Source organism: Chionomys nivalis, chromosome 21 (genome assembly GCF_950005125.1).
Source record: "Chionomys nivalis chromosome 21, mChiNiv1.1, whole genome shotgun sequence".
Classification (NCBI taxonomy): domain Eukaryota; kingdom Metazoa; phylum Chordata; class Mammalia; order Rodentia; family Cricetidae; genus Chionomys; species Chionomys nivalis.
Window position 1 is genome coordinate 4,954,220 of NC_080106.1, and position 22,709 is coordinate 4,976,928.

Consider the following 22,709-nt stretch of genomic DNA (forward strand, 5'->3'; position numbering starts at 1 on the left):
TCACTTTGCAGCTGAGGAATGACCTGGGACTTCTGCTTCTATTGCTTCCATCTCCCAAGTGCTTGGATTGCAGGTCTGTGCCACCACAGCCAGTCTGCATTCCTGAGGATCAAACCCAGGGGTTCTGGTATGCTTGGTAAAAGTTTGCTAGCTGAACTAAATCCCCAGGCCCACAAACCTGTTTCTTTCCTGACCTTAAAATCCTCTTCCCTCTGTTACTCCCCATATGAGCTACTACTGGAAAGCACAAAGGCCCCATGTTTCATTGGTCTGAGCACCATGTCGGGGTCACTGATTGACTGTCTGTGCTTTAGCTGTGACTGTTTGGTTCAATGCTCACACACTGATGAAACAACCAGAATCACACTCACATTAGCTGGGGAAGGATGGACTCTTTCCTATAGACTGTACCCTCTAATGCCAGCACCCCCCCCCTTGATGGTCACTTCATTATTTTTAACAGGTAACACAAAATCTTACAGGAGTTTTACCCAGGGTTTGGATTTGATCCATGAGGTCTTATTTTGTCCTTCTAGCCTATGATTTCCCATGACCCTTTCTGATTATCTGTTTATAGGCACCCTACATTTTTGCTGTACACAGGAATGCTAGAAACCTCCCTTTCCTTGGCATGCTTTCCCAAAAGATTTGGAACGCTTTGCACACACTTTCTTCTTTATCAGCTACTACACACGGAGGAGAATGATATGCAAATCCCCCTTCTTTTTCCATCCTGTCGGCTTGTGATTGTCAGTGGGCTCATGCCTGTGCAGAGACCTGGTTTGGAGGATAGCAAGGACCAAAGGATAGGACATAATCTGGGGATAGGAAGATATGAGTGAAAGGTTCAGCTGGTGGCAGATTGGTCCCAACACCTTCATTCCGTATGCACACGTAGAAATAACAACCCTCCATCTTTTGTTTTGTGTAATTATCATTTAGTATACCCAGTAGGGTTTTCAAACCTTTTATATCTCCATGGATTTATTTTATTTCAGAGTGAACGTTACTTTATGACTCAATCACCATTAATGTGACTTATTTATGATGTTAGGGAGGAGTAGGGGAAGAAGGCATTCTGATGAGGGGAGGCTAGCTAGCCTGATGCTTCTGCCCCAGAAGAAGGGGAGACCGAACTCTGCTCCATTGTTATAGCGCTGAAACCCTGCCGACCCAGCTGTTTCTTTCCTGACCATACAATCCGCTTCGAGATTGCATGCTCCAGATATTCTACCAGATGTGCGTGTTCAAGGCCTGTGCAAGCAATACCAGAGCGCTCGTGGTGATAGATCTGGAAGCAATTTTGAATTCAGAAGGTGTCAGCGTCAAGGACTGTCAGGAATGACGAGCCACCTCAGACTAATGTTGTCGCCCTTACACGACAGTTGTTGAAGGAGACCGGTTTAGTGCCTGAGCCAGCTTCTCAACCGAGCAAGATTCGGGGAAACCAGAAGGGCAGCCTAAAATTCACCAGAGCGCGCGGCCCAGCCTGGCGAGACGCCCACCTGGAGCGTGTCCGCTGCACGAATTTCAGGACCGCTGGGCGGACAGCTCCCCGGCGCCGGGCGCGGCTGCGCAAGGGGCGGGCCAGCTGCACGGACCACGAGGACCCGCCTCCCTCCCCACGCCCGCGGGCGGCCAGGAGCCAGTGCGAGGTGCTCCCGGGGGCCGACGGGCCGCGCGCCACGCCCCCAAGGAGGCGGGGCGTCCGACTATCCCCCGCCCCCTCGAGGCCCGCAGTTTCCATTGGCCAGCGGTTGGAGGTGCTGGAGGCGGGCCCGGTTCGCGGCTCGCGCCCGGGAAGGTCGGCGGCGCAACGCGGCTGCCGTGGGGAGGGCGCACGGGGACGCGACGGGGCCGGGCGCGGCGGAGACGCAGCGGGCGGGGGCGGCGGCGACGGTGGCGGCGGCGCCGGGCAGTGGCTGAGTCTCCGCCGCGGCCGCAGCTAGCGGCGCCCGAGCTCTAAGGCGCATCCCGGGCTCGCGGCCCGAGCGGCCAAGACGGCGGGCCGGCCGGGCGCGGGGCGGCGCGCGCTGTGCTGCGGGCTGCGTTGGTGGGGAGCCGCGGGCCGCGGCGGGGGTCCCGGGCCCGGCGTGTGCGGCTGGGAGGCGCTCTGGGGTGTGGGCGCGCGGGCGGCGGCCGGGGCCATGGCCGAAGGTGGCGGGGGCGCGCGGAGGAGAGCTCCGGCGCTGCTGGAGGCAGCCCGCGCACGGTACGAGAGCCTGCACATCTCCGACGACGTGTTCGGCGAGTCGGGCCCGGATAGCGGCGGGAACCCCTTCTACAGCACCTCCGCAGCCTCGCACTCCTCTTCGGCCGCCTCCTCGGACGATGAGCGCGAGCGCCCCGCTCCTCCGGGGACCGCCCCGCCACCCCAAGCCGCGGATCCGTTGGAGCTGGAGGAGGATGAGGCCGGTGGAGGCTGGAGCGCCGCGCTGCGGGATCGCCCGCCCCCGCGCTTCGAGGACACCGGTGGTGAGGATCGACCGGGGACACTAGGATGCAGGGGCGCAGGGCGCGGCCTGAAGGCTGGAGTAAGAGCCGGGCGGTCGCCAGACACTCCCGACTCACACCTGTGATTTTCTGGAAGCAGATGGTTTGGGAGCAGGGATTTAAACAGGAGATGGCCCTCCTGCCCAGGGGGGTGGTCTCAGGTTTCTTGTGGGTGGAGACCACGCGAGCATTTCGCCAGAGGCTTTCTGTCATCTAGCGGAGTCACACCTGTGGGGTCAGTAAAGTATGGGCTTCCTGACACTGCCGAGGCAGGGTCGTTTGCAGTCCGCAGGACCTAGGTGCCAGGGGTGAGGCCGGTCCCAGCTGAAGTGCAGTGAGAGCCCAGTGCGAGGCTACCCTAGCATCTTCACTGAGCTCTGTTTTCTTGAGAAACTTCCTGTGGTGCCAGTCGATCTCTCCCTGAGAGGAGCAAAGGGTGATTCCTCTGCGTTAGTGCGCGTGCTCGTCGTTCGATTACTTTTAAGGTGTATAGACCGGACCCAGGTTATCTGGAGATGTCTGTAGTTGAGCCCAGTGACTGCCACTCCGGATCCTCAGGCTGCTCTTGGCTTTTGCAGAGTCGAATTCTAAAACTTTGCAGCAGCTCAGCCCTCTGCTTTCGGAGGAAGTGGAGGTTGCATTCTAGTGTGTGTCGTGTCCCCCCCCCCCCCCCCCCGCCCCTCGCGTGCTGCTGTTCAGACTCCATGGCTTCCAGGCAGGTGGATGTTAGGCCAAGTGTGGATAGGCACCCGGGAATGCCCTTTGCATGATCCCCCCACACACACACTTTGGATTAACCCCGGGGTAGTGTACACTTAGTCTGACACTCTAATTATTGTTCAGCCCAGCTGGAATGCAGGTGGACAGGAGGCAGGGCCCAGGGACTGGACCTGGAAACCTTGCTGCAGGGAACTGGAGATGGGAACGGTCGACCCAGCTTTGGAAGGAGTGGTCTGCAACTTTGCCAGGCTGCGGTGTGGGTGGGCAAAGTTGCAACTGGACTGGATGGAGGTTTACCATCCCCGTGCAAAGCTCTAAGTGGGTATATTTGAAAGCGGGGCCATTTGGCTGTGACTAGCCGTACTCTAAATCATGCTTCTATCCTAGCCTACATTTTCCAGTGTGCCATTAGGAGCCTTCTGCCCTGGGCAGCTGTTTTCCATACTGACTCTGGGGACTGTACCAGCCCAGTGTCCTGGTTTGTCAGTCTTTATGCTGTGAGCCTGTGTGATCCCATGCTGTAGCACTTAAGATAGAAGTCTACAGAGAAAGACTCAGCAAGCTCGTAGGTCTTAGGGCAAAATAAGGACATTGTACTGGGTTAGGCCTAGTTTAAGAATGATAAAGGTTCTGGAGTTGAGAAGTGTAAACACACCAAAGTGACTGTTTACAAAGTAGCTTACATCTTAGTAACCTGTAAGTTAAGAATTGAAAGCAGAGTCCTTTCGTCTGTCTACTGCACTGTCCCCATCAGAAGACCAGTGTTACCTGCCAATGGAATTAGATTCACATCCTGCCCTGAGCCTGAGTCACTGAGGTACCACAGGCAAAGGCGTTAGCAACTGTTTGCTGGTGTTTGTGGTTAGTGTTGTTTTTCTACTCTAGGAGTCACCCCGTCTTTTAAACTGAGGTCTACTTTAGAATTTTCTCTTTGGGCTATCATCTCCTTAAGGGAAACATGGGAAAAGGTGGAGGAGCAAAGCTGATGGTTTGTTCAGCATGCAGAATGTGATTTATCAGGGCTTCAAACAGACGCTGATTTCCAGGGTGGTCTGAGCAGACGCTGGAGCCCAGGAGCATGGAGAGAGACGGTTGTGTTTATTAGGAGGCCAGTTGCTGCAGAGCTTAGCGAAGAGGTTGAGCTCCTGGCCCACAGCATCAGGGACAGTCCAGCAATTGCTCTACACTGCTAGGGCGGCTGCCTGCATCTCCCTCCCTTCTGTGCCCTCCAGTTTCTTAATAGATAAACTGGGTGGGGAGGGGAGAGAGGAAGAGAGTGGCACTTTGATCTGTCACCAGGTTCCATAATGGAACATTTGCAATTGCTATGGCTGCTGCAGTCCAGTGAGGCCTGCACGGGACTCTAGGTTAATACGGGACTTACTGACTTGCCCCATCGTAAACAATTGTGTCTGTCCGTGAGTGTAAGAGAGTGTGTGGGAAGGTGTGCATTGCCTTTGCCGGTTGAGCGGGGGAGAGGAGTTTTCTTGGGGAGAATGCACCTGTTTGCTCTCTCAGCATCTGTGAAGACCTGGGGACCTTTGCTGAGCCTTTGTGCAGGAAAGCAGGGCACAATTGGGCCCATTCTGCATTGAGTTGCTGTCAGAGGTCTGTGGCTCTGTGGAGATTGTGCACACAGTAGAGAGACATTGATGCTAAGCAGAGGAGAGGAGAGGAGAGGAGAGAGACCGTGGTTACTGGTGAGAATCCCGGCCCTTCAGGCTGTTCACCCCTATTTTCCATGGCTTCAGCTTGCTGGATGGAGCATGCTTGGGGAGGCACAGCCAGCAGTGGCAGGGGAGCGGCTCTTCCACCCCTCTCGGGCTCTGCTCTGAGGTGTGGGTTCCCTTGGGAAGACTTAAATGTACACACTGATGGGAGGCTGGTTGACACGCTTTAACCCTTGATGGGAGATTCTTCCTAGGAACTGAACTGCTTTCTGGGAGCACAGATTTGCTGCTGAAACCCCTAAAATAGCCCTGCAAACTGTCAGCCTCCTGCCTTCCCATTGTGCACATCCTCAGCCCTGTGCCAGGACTCCTGGAAGCAGTGTGAAGTTCAGGCGGGCTGTGTCCAGGGCCTCTGACCTTCACGTTTCCTCTGCTACTGACAGGCCTTGGATCTCTTCTTGGAGGAGGCAGAGGAGCAGGCAACACCACAGTCTCGGGTCTCCTCTTCTATCTTTGGTGGATTTTTGTGGCGACTGTCTGTGCTTGGGCTGTTCGAAGGGGAAGTTCACAGACAAGTCCCCTCCCATCCATGATACCCTGCCAACAACTGCCTGAGACTTACTCCAATAGGAGCCTGACCTTGGGAAGATGAGAGGAACGTGTGGGGTTGGAAAGAAACATTGTTGAATTTAGAGTTTACTGCTGGCTTATTTTATAATTATTATCGTCACTGTTGTTATTTTAGAGACAGGTTTCTCTGTGTAGCAGTTCTGGTTGTCCTGGAACCTAATTTGTAAACCAGGCTGGTCTCGAACTCACAGAGATGCGCCTCTCTGCCTCCCTCCCGAGTGCTGGGTGGGATTAAAGGTGTGCGTCACCACACCTGGTTTACTGCTGGTTTATTGATAAAATCTTTTATTTTTAACTCTTGTAATAATTATTTGTTATATATATTCTTTGAGAGTTTCATATACATGCATGCAATGTATTTTGGTCATATTCATACTGTTCCCACCTCCAGCTCTTCCTAGACCCTCTCCCCCACATCTGCCTTCCAACTTTGTGTTCTCTCTCTCTCTCTCTCTCTCTCGCTCTCTTTTTAACCTACTGAGTCTAACTTATGCTGCCTGTATATTGCAGGGATGTGGGGCTGTCCACTGGAGCATGGTCAGCCTAACAGATACCACAGTCCTGAAGAAAACTCTGTCCCCTAGCTCCGTAGCTAGGGATGGGGCTGCTGTGCCCCAGCCCTCAGCCATCCTGGAATGTAGACGACCTTGATCTTGTCCAGAAAACACTGCACCACCCCAGTCCTCCCCAACCTCTGGCTCTTCGTTTTTCCCACCCCCTCTTCTGCGATGTTACCCTAGCCTTTCTGGCAGGGGTGTGCTGTAGATGTCCCGTTTATGGCTGAGCACTCCATAGGCGTTCTTTGAATGCTCACCGTTTGTGAATCTCTAATAACACGGTGATCTACTAAAGCCTTTCAACTAAAGAATAAGAAGAGAAAAATGTTTCTTTTTAAGGCTGGAGTTAAGTGGGGTCTTTGACCTGGGAGAGCGGGAGGCCCTTATGTGGAGTCGGGGAATCGAATCGGCGCCTTCTGTCTTGGCTCTGTGCCAGGTTGTGTGGCAGCAGGAGGAGCCTGGGACATAGGGAGCTGCAACTGCAGTCTCAGGCAGTGCTGCCTAACAGCTGAGCAGCCATGCAGGGTCCATGCATCTGGCTTCCTGGGAGCTCTGTGTCGGGCGGCTGTATCCAGGTGGGGAAGCTGGAGCTCTGTGTCCCGCGGCTGTGTCCAGGTGGGGAACCTGGAGATCCTGGTGGAGTTCATTTCAGTCACTGCCCATCTGTGTGTCGTCACAGGCCATGTTGACGCAGACTCTGTGGTAGAGAAGTTGTCAGTTTCTGCAGAAGAAGACAGCCTTAGCGTCTTAGCTGTGGAAGCAGATGGAAAGACTTGGCCAGGTGGACACGAGGACACCATCCCCTAGTTCTTTCTTGAACATCTTTCAGCCCTGCCACCATGCCTGACTTATTTCTATGTTAATATGTAGAACTGCTCGTGCAGTGTGTGCGTGGGGGGGGAGGGGTTACAGTTCTGTGAACTTTAACACGTGAATGTGCTTTTTTAAAACCAACCCTTGGGGGCTGGAGAGATGGCTCAGAGGTTAAGAGCATTGCCTGCTCTTCCAAAGGTCCTGAGTTCAATTCCCAGCAACCACATGGTGGCTCACAACCATCTGTAATGGGGTCTGGTGCCCTCTTCTGGCCTGCAGGCATACACACAGACAGAATATTGTATACATAATAAATAAATAAATAAATAAATAAATAAATAAATAAATAAATAAATAAAACCAACCCTTGTCAGGGTAGAGCAGGAAGAATTTCTATTATTCGTAGGAACATAGTGCTGCTTTTCAGGAGGTGGGCCTTCCTGTGCCAGGAGGCGGGCCTTCCTGTGCCAGCAGGTGTGGCTATGGATGCTCGCAGAGACTGTGGAAGGTCCTCACTTGTCTAAGAGTGTCAAACTCACCTTTATTTCTAAAAACTGTGCTTGTATATTTTTCTTAACATCGTAATAAACATCTTCACTCTTAAAAATAAAAAATTATTAAAGTTTTTTTAGTTCCACGATTTTCCATTATCTGGAAGAAGCTAATTGTGATGCTCAGTACATAAGTCATGTATATAAGATTACATCATGTTGGGTGAACTGAGTTTTGATTGCAATTAATGACCCGTGGACATTTTCCATTAAATTTTAAAGTTGTAAATTCTAACGGACATGTAATTCTCTGATGATCTGCTTAGCCTTGAGCCTTTGGCCTTAAAAATCACTATTGTGTGTGTATGTGATGTGTTGGGGGGGGCATGTGTGCCATGGTGTGTATTTAGAGATCAAAGGCCAATCGGATGGAATTAGTTCTTAGCTTTTACAGTACGTGGGGTCCAGTAATGGAACGTAGGTCTTCTGGCTTACGTGGCATCTCACTGATTCAGTGTTCTCAAAACTTAGTTTGTAGACACATCCTTTATTTAAGGATTTATTATAAGGTAAATAAAGACCCTTAACATAAAACCAGCATAATGGTGTCCAGGGGAAGGATTTTTGTACAGTTTTGGATCTTTTGGTACCTGTTGTGAAAGAACCTCCTAGAAGCATACCTGTTTACACCCTTGCCAGCAGTGGGTACCCTGGCTCCTCCACGAGAAGTTTTGGTCATGTGACAGATAACCTTCAAGAATTTAAAGCAGGGTGTGTTTTGGCTCCCTGTTTCAGTGGCTCCAATCCCTGGACGTCTCTACTCCTTGTGGTCTGAGGTGAGACATGGCATCATGGCAGAGCTGGTTGGTGGCGGATCAAAGTATTTCATCTCAGTAACAGCTGGGATACAGAGAGGGGGCAGAGATGGAGGGGCACGGAACAAGAAACATCCCTCAGTGGCCGGCCTCCAGTGATCTATTTCCGTTTGGTCTCATTTTCTAGAGTTCATTTCGGCACCTCACTAAAGGGCCATCAGCTTGTGACCCGCAAGTGAAGGCTGCCGGCCTTGGGGACCAAGTCTTCATAGCCGAGCCTTTGGGGAGCACTAGTGCAGTTTCATCCAGTTGCAGTGGTAAAACGCTGTCGAAAAGCAGCGTGGGGGAAGAACGTACGTCTTTCACCTCACTCTTTCAGGTCATCATCTATCATTAAGGGGCAACAGGGTTTCCAGGCAGACAGCTGCCAAGGCAACACCCCCACAGGCTGCTCTAGGCAGTTCCTCAGTGGGGGTTCCTTCCTCCCCGTGGCTCTAGGTTGTGTCAGGTTGGGGGAGAAAGCTGGTCAGTACAGATGCTCAGCTCCTGCGTGATTAGCGCCTTCCTTTCAGGATAGCAAACTAGCTTGCAATTTTGGGGTGTGCCTACACTTGTGGGGAGTCTTGCACTTAGTGAAGTCTGTGTAGGGGGTGTAACAGACATGGGGTGCTTGTGTCCTGAATCCCCATTCATGCACCCACACAGATACAAGTCAATACCTAAAAGATCCTCCTGCTCCTCCTAGCCAGTACCTCCCTCTTCTAGAGACAGCCATTAGAGTTTTATCATCTAGAGTATCTTTGCTTATATTATGCTTTCAAGACTAAGTCGTACTATGGCGTGCCTCAACTTTGTAAAAAAAATACTTGTAACTTAAAAAATGTATTATTTTAAATGATGTGTAAGTGTGTGTCTGCTGTGGGCATGTGCACATGACTGCAGGTTCCCACGGAAGCCAGCGCCGACAGATCCCCTGGAGCTGGAGTTAGAGATGGTTGTGAGCTACCTGATGTGGGTTCTGGGAGCTGGGCTCTGCTCCTCTGGAAGAGCAGCAAGTGCTCCTAACTACTGAACTGTCTCTGCAGTTACTTGCATGTATTTTTGAGGATCTATATTCCTCCGTTTATTTTGGGCACAAATACCTAAGTGTAGATTGCTGGCCATAGTCTACATGTCTGATGAGATTTTAGACTAGATTATTTTTCTTTGGAGGGGGGGCGGGTTGTCCTGTGCTTCTTATGGCACTAAGCAACATGTCAGGCCCACCTGTCTGCCCTTCTCCTCGGTGGTACCCAGGCACATTCCTGGACTTCACTGTGCTGGGGGCAGGATGACTGACATGCCGGGACCACTGTTGCAGTGGGTTCATTCTCCTTCAGCAGGGAGTGAGATGAGAGAGGTATTAATTCAGCAAGCACTTTGAGCCCTGCTGAGACAGGAGATCAATTCAGTCTCCTGGGACCTGGGAGGGTGGAGGGGAGGCTGACAAATGGTGGAGAAAGAGATGGGTCTTGGTGTGTGGTGATCGGGGAAAGAGATTTACGTGGGATTCCAGAACATGGTATAAGAACAAGTAAAAACTAGTCAGGGCTGAAAACTGTCTCAAGAGAGAGGCCACAGTGGGTGAGAGCCTCTTGCAGAGGATCCAGGTTTGATTCCAGCACCTACATAGTGGCTCACAGTTGTCTATAACTCCAGCTTCAGGGGTCTGACACCCACTTCCGGCCTTTGTGAGCACTGTGTGCAGTTGTTGTTCTTACATACATGCAGGCAAAAGACATACAAATAAAAATAAATACACCTTTTTAAAAAGATAAGAAGTTGGGCCATGGTGGTGAATGCCTTGAATTCCAGGCAAGATACAGGCGGATCTCTGAGTTGAAGTCCAGCCTGGTCTTCAGTGTGAGCTCCAGAACAGCCAGGGTTACACAGAGAAACCCCGTCTTGACAAAGGAAAGAGAGAGAGAAGGGGAGGGACTGAGCTTCTCTGTGTGAATGAACCCTGGGTGAGGATTGGTTTGAAACTTGCAGTTTGTATAGTTGCATCTCAAGTAACCTTGAGCTGAACTCCGAGTTGACCTTGGGGAGCACAGGACTCCCCACCCCATACACCTATGGGGGGATTCAGAGTGGTAGGGGACCTTCCAGGAAGATGGCTAGGAACAGGCAGTGTGGTACAGTGGTCATGGTAGACTGGTGGGTGGCCCGAGGGCCTCTGTTTTGCTCTCTAAGCTGTGGTGTGCTGGGCTGGCCTTTGTCTTTTGGTACTTTGCTGGGGGTCCTCTTCTGATTCTCCTTACATCTAAGAGTTTGTTTCTTGTTTAGAGTTTCTTCATTTATTTTTTTGTTTTGGTTTGGGAGACAGGATCACATTCAGTACCTCAGAATGATGTGGAACTTGATATGTGTGTAGCCCAAGCTGGACTTTCAGTCCCTAGTATGACCTGTACCACCACACCTGAGTACGATACCTTTCAAAAATAGGTTTTGGATTTTGGGACACTTTGAATCTTACTCTCAGATTGCAGGTAGTCAGTTCATACTACATTATCTGTTCATCAGTTAGTTGAGATTTGTTTGGGTTGTAACTACAGATTGGAATAAGAGCCAAAAGCTTACATCTTTGTGTGAATGTAGTCTTCATCCTTCTTGGGTCTGTGCCTCAAGGGTAGAGTTGCTGTTTCCTACAGTAACATTTTGGCTTCTCCCTGACTATTTTCCATTGTAGCTACCCTGTGTGCAAGTCTCAGAAGCAGTATGTGGCTTGCTAGGGGCTTTCTTCTTGTTCACACTGGGCCTAGGGGTTGATTTTAGTCATCTACTGAGGGCAGAGTAGATCTAAGAAGGTCCTGATTTGGGCTAGCCTCTACACCTGAAGTCAAGCATCTCTCCTTAACATTTATTGTATTTTGAATATTCTCTGTGTGTGTGTGTGTGTGTGTGTGTGTGCATGTTCATGTGTGTTCCGGTACCCGTGCCCGTTTGTGGAATGCATGTGGAGATAGAGGTCAGCCTTGGGTGTCCTCCTCCGTCCCTCATCACTGTATCTTTTCTAGGCAGAGCTCTCACATTTACCTGGATGTCATTGGTTCAGCTCATCAGGCTGGCCAGTCAGCCTGAAGATCTCCCAGTTCTGCCTCTTCCGTACTGAGATCACAAGTACACACCACTAGGCCTGGCCTTTTTCATGGGGGTTTTGGGAATTGAACTCAGATCCATATGCTTGTGTGGCAAACACTTTACGGATTGACTCCCCTCCCCGCCCAGCCCCCTCTGGAGAATCTAATCCAGTCCTTTCTCATGTCTCCTTGTTTGCCTTTTTCGTGATTGAATTGTAAGAGTTCTTTATATATTCTGGGTACTGTACTTGTCTTCTAGTAGACCAATGACTTCCAAATGTGTCCTTAAAAGCAGAGAGCCTGTACATTGTGGCGGTGTCTCCCTCCCTGCTCTATCTTTGTGTCTGGGAAGTAATGACAAGGTCACTACAGTCCCTGTGTCCCTGAGCTTCCGCCTGTAAGTGTCTCTTCTGTATACTGCTGTTATGAGAAATGACCTGGTCAAAGCAACTTAAGGACGGTTCGTCTGGGCCAAAGTTCAAGGGTCCAGCCCACCACGGTGGGGAAGTCCTGGCAGCTGGACACATGGCCTCTGCAGTCAGGAAGCAGCGTGGTGAATACAAGTGCTCGGCTCGGTTTTCCCTCCTCATGCAACCCAGGACCACATTTAGAGTAAGTCTTCCCGCTGCAAGGAAACCTTCCACAGGCATGCTCATCGCTGGGTAATTCTAGGACCTCCGGGTGACAGTTCGTGTAAGACATCACAGCGCTGTCCCCGTTAGCTCCTATGCGTGTATCCATTCCATTCTGAGTTTGCTCAGAATGACATCAGGGGTCTGTTTTGTTGTTTTGGGTGTAGAGGCTCAGTTTCTCAGCACTGCTCTCTGGCAGGACCACTCTGTCTTCACTGAATTGTCTTAGCACCCTTGTCAAACATCAGCTGACTGCTATTTATAGTTATATCTATCTCTCTCCCTCTGCACCCTCCCCCTTTCTCTGCAGAGACTGAAGCCAGGTCTTGTGCCTGCTAGGCTTGTACCCCACTACTGATCTGGTCCCTATTTTCTATCTTAATTCTATTTGTCTCTTTTTCTTCCCATACTTTATAATGAAATGACTATTTCTCCCTAATAATTTGAAAATGATATGCTGATTCCCTAACCAAGAGCTCTTCAGGCTGGGAGGATGTAGCATACTGATAGAGCACCCGCCTAACATGTACAAGACACCAGCTCTGATCCCCAGCACTGAGAGGTTAAGACCTCCCATATCAGAAACTTTGAGCTTTCTGTCCTCCAGTTGCAGGGTTTGTGATCTGCAGTCTTCCCACGCCACACATTCATGGATGTAATCACAGACACTCACACACGCATATAATAGATCCAATACGCATTTTACCCAAATGGCTAAATGTTTGCTTAAGTCTTGCCTATAGCTGACTGTGAAGTGAACGTCTAAGATGAAAAGAATATCTTTTGGAGTTTTGTTTAAAAGCATTTACATTAAAGTCTGTGGGTTGAGTGTTGAAAGGATCAACGGCATAGCTCAGGAGTAAAAATGACTTTTTCTTTCCCCCTCAGTTTTTTGAGACAGGGTTTCTCTGTAGCTTTGGAGCCTGTCCTGGAACTAGCTCTTGTAGACCAGGCTGGCCTAGAACTCACAGAGATCTGCCTGCCTTTGCCTCCTGAGTGCTGGGATTAAAGGCGTACGCCACCACTGCCTGGCAGGAATAATAATTTTTCACCCCGTCAGAGCCTGGATCTTGCCTGCAGCTGTTCTACTGGGAGCTCATGAAAAGAGAGAGATGTTCCCTTTCAGTGGGTTCAGGGAGGTCCCCTCATCTGGGGTGCGCTTCCCTTCCTCTGCTGGTTCTGCTCGCAGGTTTGCGTACAGATGTGAGGATTTGCTTCGGTGGGATGATGTCATTTCATTCACCAAAGCCGTGTGTGTGTGTGTGTGTGTGTGTGTGTGTGTGTGTGATGAACCTTGCTCACTGCCTCAGGGTGTTCCTTGGGCATTCTTAGGAGGAAGTTTCAGGGGTTGGCCCACCTGTGTGTATGTGTGTGTCGCGTGCATGTGTGTGTGTGTGCACGCTTTAACTCATGTTTCTTCACTGTTCATAGGATCACTTGGAAAGCAGGGAATGTGGCAGTGGACCAATGTGCTTTCCTTTCAAGCTAACAAAATCACTGGCTTTGTGTCCTCCTGCAGACATAAGTGGTGTGCAGTGAGGAACGCCTGCCCTCCCATGGGTGATCACTTGGTTCTCAGGGTTCCTGGGGGTGGGGATTAAAGCAACAGAACAGAAACAAGGCTGGGGCCTCCTTAATCTAGCAGGCCACAGAGGCCGGTGTGCTGGCATGTCCAAATGCCTGCTGCTCAGGGAAGGACAGTGCACATCACCCTAGGGAAAATTTTCTCTGCATACTACATTTTCCAGCAAGAACTTCATCACAGTGAGTCATCGTCAGAGCAGATCTCAGAGAGCCTTTCCTTCTTGGTGGACAAACGTGGTGGTCTGTCCTTGGCGCTCACAGCATCCCTCATGTAGAATGGGGCTTTAGTCTCTAGAAATGAAAATTACAAGGACTTATTCCCACTCCCCTTCTTTGACAAGGTCTCTGTGTGGTGTAAGCTGGTCTTGAACACATGGCCATCCAGCTGCCTCAACGCCAGCCAGTATCACAGATGAGAATCATAAGAAATTGACATCATTTGCCGTTCCTTTAGTATTTGAAAAGTTCCCAGAGTGAAGATAGTTTTTCCTTAGAGCTTTCTTTTTTTCATACATTGTATATTCTTTTTAGGTCGAGACTGTTTACCATGAGTCGTGTAGTAAAGGATTTTGACCTCTTTCTGAATTTTCAACTTCTTGCTTTTCTACTTTTTTTTGTTTTTGCTGCTGTTGTTTTTGATTTTAATTTTTTATTTCATTTTACATTCTATCCACAGTTCTCCCCAAGATAGGACATTCCTCTGAAATAGTTACATTTTAATTTTTTATTTCATTTTACATTCTATCCACAGTTCTCCCCAAGATAGGACATTTCTCTGAAATAGTTACATCCCAGATGAAATTAAATGGCTATAAAATTACATTAAATTATTAAGGGCTGTGTAGTTCAGCAGTATGCATTTTAATATATAAAACAGTTCTACAAAGATTATTACATTCTGAGCCAGTTTTCTGCCTTGTATCATGTCAGCTCTGAAAGGATGTTCTTTTTAAAAAAGTGTGTGTATGTATGTGTTTGTGTGTGTCTGTGTCTGTTATGTGACTGTCTGTGTGTCTGTGTACATGTGTGTAGTTCCCCACAGAGGCCAGAAGGAGGTGCTGGACCCCTTGGAACCGGAGACTTAACAGGCACTTGTGAGAACCACTTGGCATGGGTGCAGGGAACTGAACTTGGGTCCTCTGGAAGAGCAGGAAGTGCTCTTGACTCTTGAGCCATCTCTCCAGCCCCAAGGATAATTATTCTCTATAAAATTTGTCTAGGCTTTAGGGCTAGAGAGCCGGCTCAGCAGTTGAGAGCACTTCTGCCCTTCGAGAAGACCTGGGATCGATTCCCAGCACCCACATGATAGCATACATCTGTTTGTAACTCTGGTTCTAGTGAATCTGACTCCTATTGGCCTCTGAGGGCATCAGGTACAAACATGGTACACAGTCCAAAAACCCATACACATGCAATAGTCAACAGATTTTTTAAAAAGTTACCTGGGCAACTGACTGTCTAATTTTCAAGTGTAAAATGTGTTTTAGATTCTCTATTTTTGTGTGGTGTGTGTTGTTGGGGGTGTGTAGTGGATGCAGATGCTAGGAACCTGGTAAACTCTCGTTTCTGTTCTGAATCAGTAGCCATGAAAGTTTTTATTAAAAGCTTCTCCCTTGTCTTTGAGTACATTTATTCCTTTAAAACTGTATTCCACTTAAAGTCAGGCACGGTGGCACACACTGTTAGTCCTAGCACTTGGGAAGCAGAGGCAGGGGGATTTCTGAGTTTGAGGCAAGCCTGATTCTTGATACAGAGTGAGTTCTGGGACAGCTAGGGCACACAGAGAAACCCTGTATCAAATAAACAAACAAACAAACAAACAAGCAAGTAAATGTATACCACTTATTTAGTGTGTGTGTGTGTGTAGGCCAGGGCCACCTGTAGGAGCTACTTCTCCTCTTCCACCATGTAGGTTCCAGGGATCGAGCACAGGATGTCAGGCTCAGGGGCAAGCACCCTTTCCATCTTGCCCTCTCCAGGTATATCCATTCTTTCAGAGTTCCATTCCGTATGAATCTTGGGAATGTCTTCAGTCTGAGTTATGTCCGTGTTGCTTAACTGTATGTGCAAGTGAACAGTCAGGTAGCAATGGTGTGAGTGAGCTGGTTAGTGTGTGCTACTGAGGTGGGATTACTGCTGGGGAGAACTGATGGGAGGCCATGATTAAGTGATATTAATCACCCCTTTGGTGGGCTCCTGCTCAAGCCAAATCTTGGCTCCCTGCTGGCCAGTTTCCTCCTGGCTCATCTTGTATTCTCAGGCATGGCTTCTGCTGTCGTGACCTTCCCTACTGTTAGCCCTAGTTGTGGACCTGGGGTGTACACGCAACTCCAAAGATGCATTTCCTACCTTGGGAGCTGTGGATTTGCAGAGGGAAGCATCCCCAGGCCCCTTGTGCAGTCCTTGCTCCCTGCCCAGAGCTGCACTGCCTTCTGTACCCCTTTCCTTTTAGGTTTGAATTCATTCTGCCTGAATTATGGGCCTTGTTTCCCTTTAGTCTGAGATCCAGAAATGTCGCCAGTGAACACCCCGTGTCTTTTCTTGTCACCTCTGTGCAGAACTTGTGCCTTCGTTGCCACCCCTTGGTTATCCCTTCCATCCCCGCATCTCCGAATGAAGCCTTGCGGTCTCTGGCCCCACCTTTTCTGCTGCTCTCTTCATCCACCCCTGCTTTGCTCTTTGCAGTTTCGATCTCCCAAGTCAGTCATTCAGTAATCATTGTGACCATCTTTGCTAGAGGAGCTGTTAGTGGGGAGATCGGGCGTCATTGTGCTGGGTCTGTCATGAGACATGTATTGCCGAAGAAATCCTTTGGGTGCTGTGATTATTTTAATTAAAATTCAAGCTACACCTGTACCCTCCAGCTGCTCTTTCTTCTGGGGCGTGTGGTCTGTTTCTTCTAAGCAGGCTTCCTGCCTCTGCTCCTGAGACTCTTAAAGCCAGCACTTCCTGCAGGCTCCTGGGATCTGGGTCTGGTAAGGAACTGGCTTCCTACTCCCACGAGACTTTGCTTCTGGCAGCAGCTTTGGAGTTTAATTTGGGTCCTGCTGCTGCTTGTTAAGGCAGATGGGGAGCCTGTGCACCTCTGAAAAGTTGCAAACTAAGCGATCCCAAGCATGGTGGAAAGGTGGGTACCGCCGTGGTGACTATAGACACCCTATATGTCTATGGCACGCGTGTGGCGCTCAGAAGACAACTTGTAGGAGTTGGGCTTTTCCACCATGTGGGCTCTAGGGATGGAGCTGAGGCCATCAGTGTAGGTAGAAAATACCTTTGCTGAGCCATCTCCTTGGCCCCTACTTTGGGTGTTTCTCAGGGTGGCGAGGGAATCATACAGGTCCCGACCCTGATCGATCATAGCCATGGCCTGATACTTTACAGCTGATAAGCATTTCTGATTGCTCCTCTCAGTGGTAAAGCAGAGAATATTGCTTTCCAGGGAGCTGTGGGCATTACAGTGTGACATCCCTGAGCCTGGCACTTGGGTGCCCAGGAAGCAGCTGGCTTTTTCCTTCACTCCCCTGTCCCTGTGTGGTCTCGCTTCTAAGCACATTACATCTCAAGTACTGATCCAGGCTCTTGGGAGACTCTTGTGAGCAGAGCCGAGGCTGCCTGGGTGAGGCCTGTGCTCAGTAATGGGATCGTAACCAGCAGGAAACATGACACACTGATGGCATGCTAGAAGAAATGTTACAAAAGAAGCTGTGGGCAGGATTCAGGGTCCAGGGTCTCAGAAGTGACAGCAGGGAAGGCTCACCACAGAGTTAAATGGGACAGGCAGGCCTCCCTGAGAAGAACACGCTCACAGGTGGTAAGGGGAGCTGGCCAAGTGTCCGTGCAGGAAGTGGGTGTTGCACCCACACAGGCAGATGAAGTCCTTCATGAGACCTGGACTGCAAGCTTAGTGGCAGTAAGGCCCCGGGAGGGGTGAGGAGCAAACCAGGAAGTGGGGACATAGAAGAGGGAGGTCAGGCGGTTAAGGAAGGGGAGGTATGAAGTGGTCTTGCGGGACCTGACTTACAGGGTATGATGTCGAGTCTCTGGTGCCCTTTAACAGAGGCGTATGAGGCCTAGCGTGGCTTCTGAAGACACGTGCTGTGTTGAGAAGATGCCACAGGGCTTGAGTGATTAGACACTTGTAACCTGGGAAGAGATGGTGGGGTAGGAGTGATTGTTTCTGGGTATAGTTTGAATTCCAGTGCCTTGATGGGTTGAGAAATTGACCTTGAGAAATGAGTAAAAGAGGGATCGCCGGCACCATAGGCAAAGACATAGTACCTACCATCTTGGCAAGATTTGGGTTTTGCAGAGGTTGCAGATGCCATCAACAGCATCTTCTGGAGACTGTCCAGTCACCTGGCCCTGCACTTGCCATGTAACTGTTACTGTTGACAGTGTTGATTGTGTCCGTCTGTGGACCAGATCAGAAGTGTGGCACGTGTGGTCCATGGTGGTGGAGTGCATGGATGAGACGTGGGCCGTCATGGTGTTCCTTTGTAGAGTGGGTAGGTGTGGCCCTGCATTGCATTCTTTTCTCATTGCGGTGACAGAGACAGATGGATGAAAAACAGCTCGAGCAAAGAAGGGCTTTCTTGTAGCTCCTGTTTTGGAGATGTAGTCCTTCATAGATGTAAAATGTCATTTTAATGACCAGGGGATTGTCTTCTAGATCTAGATCTTGTCAGTTTGACAGTGTTAACCATCACGAGCTCCACGAGAAGACTGGAGGAAGCTGGGTCTAAAAGAGCATGTGTTTAGACTCTGAGTGGCCCTGTGTGACTCACCCCAGTGGTAGAAACAACCTCTCAGTGTAAGCTCATCCCAGATCGTCCTCAGGGGCACACTTACATAGGAAAACGTATACTGTTTATTGGATATTTAAATTGAACTGAGAGCTCTCACTTTGATTTGCTAAATCTGGTTCCTCTTCCTGGCAAGTCCTTGTTCATTACACATGCCACCCTAGTAACCTGTCAGGTTGCTAAGTAACAGGACTTGACTTTGAAAGAGCCTTTTGATTATTGTTGGTTCCACTGGGCTCCTGGGTCAGCTTTTTTAACCCACTGGCTGAGCTGCACATCAGAGAGTGGAAGGTTCCACGTGTCCTGATCACCTTGAGCTTCGGCGTCTTCTGCACGGAGAAGCTGTTTGCAGGCCTGAAATGGAGTCTGCCACCCTGCAGGCTGTGACAGTGCGGGCCACAGGGAGGGGACGCAGGTGGAAGGGATGCACAGAGGTGCAGCGTCCTCAGAGCCTGGAGACTGACATGGAAACCAGGGTGGAGTCAGTGAAAAGCACAGAGGCCTTGGGTCGATGGCTCTGCCCAAGACCTGTTTGTAATTCTGTCCTCTACATTTGGCCTGCTGATGGTCATCTTTTGTCTATTCAGGGCTAAACTGTGTGTGTCTGTGCCCCCCTCCCCGCCCCACGCCTAAATTCATGCATTAAAATCTTAATTCCAGCTGCCTTTATTTAGAGACAGGGTCTTGAAAGAAAGTGATGAAGTTTAATTAGAGCCCTTAGGGTGGGCCCTCGTCCGGTCTGACTGGTGTCCTTGAAAAAAAGGGGATTAGGACGTGTGACCCCACGGAGAAGATGTTCCACAGTCAAGGGGAGAGGCCTCAGGAGGAACCTGGCTTTGATCTTGTACGCCCCCCATGGCTGGTGGAGATTTCTTATGTGCACGCTCCTCGTCTGTGGGACTTCTCACGTTAACTAGCCAGCTGAGTTGTCATCCGATGGAAGGAGGTGAAAAAGGTCAGAGATCAGGTGAGGTTTGCAGATGATTGGCTGACTCTAGGGGTTCAGAGGAGATGTTTCTAAGGGGTTGGCCCTACTCATAACCTGCTGGGACCACAGTGCTGGGAACCAAAAGTGCCAGTATAGACTTGTAGGTCATCTGGTGCTATCAGCTCCTCTGGGCACAGCTAAACAGAGCCTCAAAATCTGTGTGTGTATATGGGCGCACTGTGCTGGGGGGGTGCTACCAACTCCTCTGGGGCACAGTTAGAGAGAGAAGCCTCCAAGCCTGTGTGTGTATATGGAAGCGGGGTGGTGGTGCTATCGGGAACCCCGGAATGACTCCGTGGTTGTGGTTTACTACCTTGGATGTGGAACCTCCCCTGGTGTCAGAGGTTGGATCACATGAGGAAAAAAATCACCCTACTCAGAAGCCATCAACAATCTGTTTTTGTTTGTTTGTTTGTTTTACCTAGGATAACTAAGGGAGAATGTGCAGTCAGAGGTCACAGCTCTCACGGAATCTGCATATGTTACACCCATGGGTTCCTCGAGGAGGTCTGGGGAAATACCCTAGAGGGATCCTATGGCAGAGACGTCTTTGGGTGGCTTACGTGTCGCTTTTATGCCATTGTTCTTAGGAATCAACTTGGTAAATATGCTTAAGTCCCTGGTGTTGCTTGGATTAACATGCCATTTAAAGATGTCTCTCTCTATAAAAATGTCAGCTCAGATTCAGAAACAGGACTTAGAAGTCAGGGTTAATTGGAGAGGGCGCCATCATAGCAGGGTTCTGGGTTTCCAGTTCGCTGTGCTTGTGATGTGATGTGCTGGTCGTGCTGGCTACAGAATGCTGCTGAGGAGGATTTGCTTTCGATGGCCTCATTAGGGACTTGGGCTGAGAGATTCGACCAGTGAGGATGAAGCGCCACTTGACAGACAAGGGGGCTTGCCAGGTGGGCACCCCTCACCGGTCTCAAGCTGGGGTCACTGAAGGGGTTCCATTAGAGTGAGTGTGCAGGTGTGTGTGCTCACACAGGTGTGTGTGCACATGTAGGCATACTTGTGTGCTCATATGGTTGTGCTCATTCGGGCTTGGGTGTGCTCATCATGTAGGGGTGTACCTGTACTTGTGTGTGTTGGTGCAGTTATGAACCCCTGCACCTAACTGTTCCTGGATGGGCAGACTGTGTCCTGGGACCAGAACAGACGTCTGGGGTTTTGGCAAACAACAGCCTGAAACTCTGTCCCAGCTGTGCCTGGAAAGGCTCAGGTGCAGCCCTTGTTAAGGAGGCCCACAGGTATGTGAAGCTGCCTGGAAACACCGGGTTTAGAAAAGGATATTAAAATATTGGGGACCATGTTATTTGGCTGGTGTAAACAGGCTCGTGACATTCTTGTGACCAATCTGACCAGCTCCTCATGGGCAGACTCTCTCTGTTTTTTTCAGGGAAGCAGGGTTCTGAGATGGCAGTGACCTGCTTGGATTCTCAGGACAGTGAGTGTAGCATTAGGGGTGAAGTCCATTCCTGTGGGTGCTGAGTGGACCTTGCAGGAGGGGACTTGGCAGGGTTTGCCTTTCCTGTTGGTTGGTGTGAGGGACACCTTCTGCGCTTGAGTGTGGAATGACCTGACCAAGGGTTGGGTCTCCAAAGGTAGGCTTGTTTTGTTGAGCCCTGGATGAGAGCTGTGAATTTGTTAAGGAGCTATAAGCGGAGTGTGGGCGAGAGAGTCTGGCTTTCTGCAAGGTTCTTAGTCCACCCAGAGTGATGAGCAGAGAGTGGGTGGTAGGTGGAGACCGCCCAGAGATCCATGGTTCTGGGGGCCTGTGCAGTCTTTTCTTCCTCTCTGGGTTTGGGTTGTTTGCCTTGGGACAGAAATCTGCTCTAAGAGGGACAGACCTCTCCTGTCCCATGAGACCCTCTGGTCCTTAAAGGTCTATGGGGGAAGGTGCCAGATGGACTTCCTGTACATCCTCCTGTCCTCAGGTTTGGAGCAAAATCTGTCCTCCCTTCTCTACCCACCTGCCCATTTCCGTTGTTCCGGGTGCTTGGCTGGCTGGGCCATGAGGGTTTTGCTGCCATCACTCACCTTCCTTGGCCCTCTCTCCTACAAGCCAGTACTGTTCCCTGTAGCTCTGTCTTCCATCCTTGACCCTCAGGCTTTGTTGGCATGCCCTTGCATCTACTTCAAGCCTCAGCAGGAGCCTGGGCAAGGGATAGGAGCTGATCAGAGCCACAACACTAAGGGACCATGTGGGCTTCGCCTGGGTATGTGGACCAGTAGGAGACGGGGCCACTGAGCCAAGATTTTGGAGGTCAGAAAGGTCAGAAATATAGATGATTTTCTGGCTCAGGATGTGTTTCCATGAAGCTCGGGATGAAGCCATTTGAGCAGATGGAAGGGTAGGACAGAGCCACAGTCCCAAGGCACCCTCCCAATTCCTGTGAGCTGAGATAAAAGTGAAGACTTTGTATCTGGGCTTTGGTAGGGGAAGGAGGCACCCGTAACTCAGTGACATTTGAAACTTTTGTCACCGAGGCTTGGATGGTGGCCTGTCTTATAAACTGGCACAGGCTTTGCCTTTCTGAGCTTTTGCTCCCACCCAGTGGGGTATAGGAAGGGAAGGAGGCCACAGGTCTTTTGGAGGCTTCTCAGCCACACCCGGGTCCCCTCATGATAAAGATGCCAGTTCCATGTGTGGGGTGGAGCCAGGGCCAGCTGGGGATCAGTGCCTTATAGCTCACAGAGGCATGAAAATGGGGAAGCAGGCATCAAAGGAAGTTAGATTTCCATCTGCACATCTGGTCGGGAAGCTTTGCAGCCCATAAGCCTCGAGCCAGCGTTCTCCGATGAGACGTTCATTTCATCTCCTGCCCCTTTCCGACTTCATCCATCCATGAAATGCATGCATGCCCAGCAGGATGTGTGTTTGGCTCCCTGCGCAGAAGGAAGGCAGCTGGGTCCTCTCAGCTTGCTCTCACTGCACTGAGCACTGAGGGAAGGTTCATGGTGGAGACTCATTTAGTCTAATAGTGTCAGAGAGGAACATCTTGAGTGCCTGAGTTGGGAAGCCTCTTCTCTTTATTGCTAAGCCTCTTCTCTTTATTGCTGTTGGAAATGATATGGATGGGCTTTATCTCTGGAGATAGCACGTTCTTAATTGTGTTCCACACACCGTGACAGTGGAATTTGTGCATGACTAGCCCTGCTCTGTGTGCACCTGGGGTCCTAGAAACTCTTCCAGCACATCCACAGCGGGTGTCAAGGAGTGTCTGGTGTTCCAGTCCTCACTGACACCAGCATCCGTTAAGGTGTACTCTTGTGTGGCAGTGCTCCAGAGTGGGCCCTTCAGGGTGCTGCAGGCAGCACCTTCCAGCTGTGGGATCGATTGATCAATATATCAGTCTGTCTATCAGTCTGTCTGTCTGTCTATCTATCTATGT

At 50.2% G+C, this 22,709-nt stretch overlaps 1 protein-coding gene across 1 annotated transcript in view; it reads left to right on the top strand.

The window, feature by feature from the left end:
- Positions 1 to 1,787: 1,787 nt before the first annotated feature.
- The window catches only part of Pgbd5 (piggyBac transposable element derived 5), a 59,793-nt gene continuing 38,871 nt past the window's right edge, over positions 1,788 to 22,709 (top strand). The window contains exon 1 of the mRNA XM_057753943.1: positions 1,788 to 2,475. Within this exon, the coding sequence (XP_057609926.1) occupies positions 2,148 to 2,475 (328 nt within the window). The 5' untranslated portion in view covers positions 1,788 to 2,147. The remainder of the gene's footprint in view (positions 2,476 to 22,709) is intronic.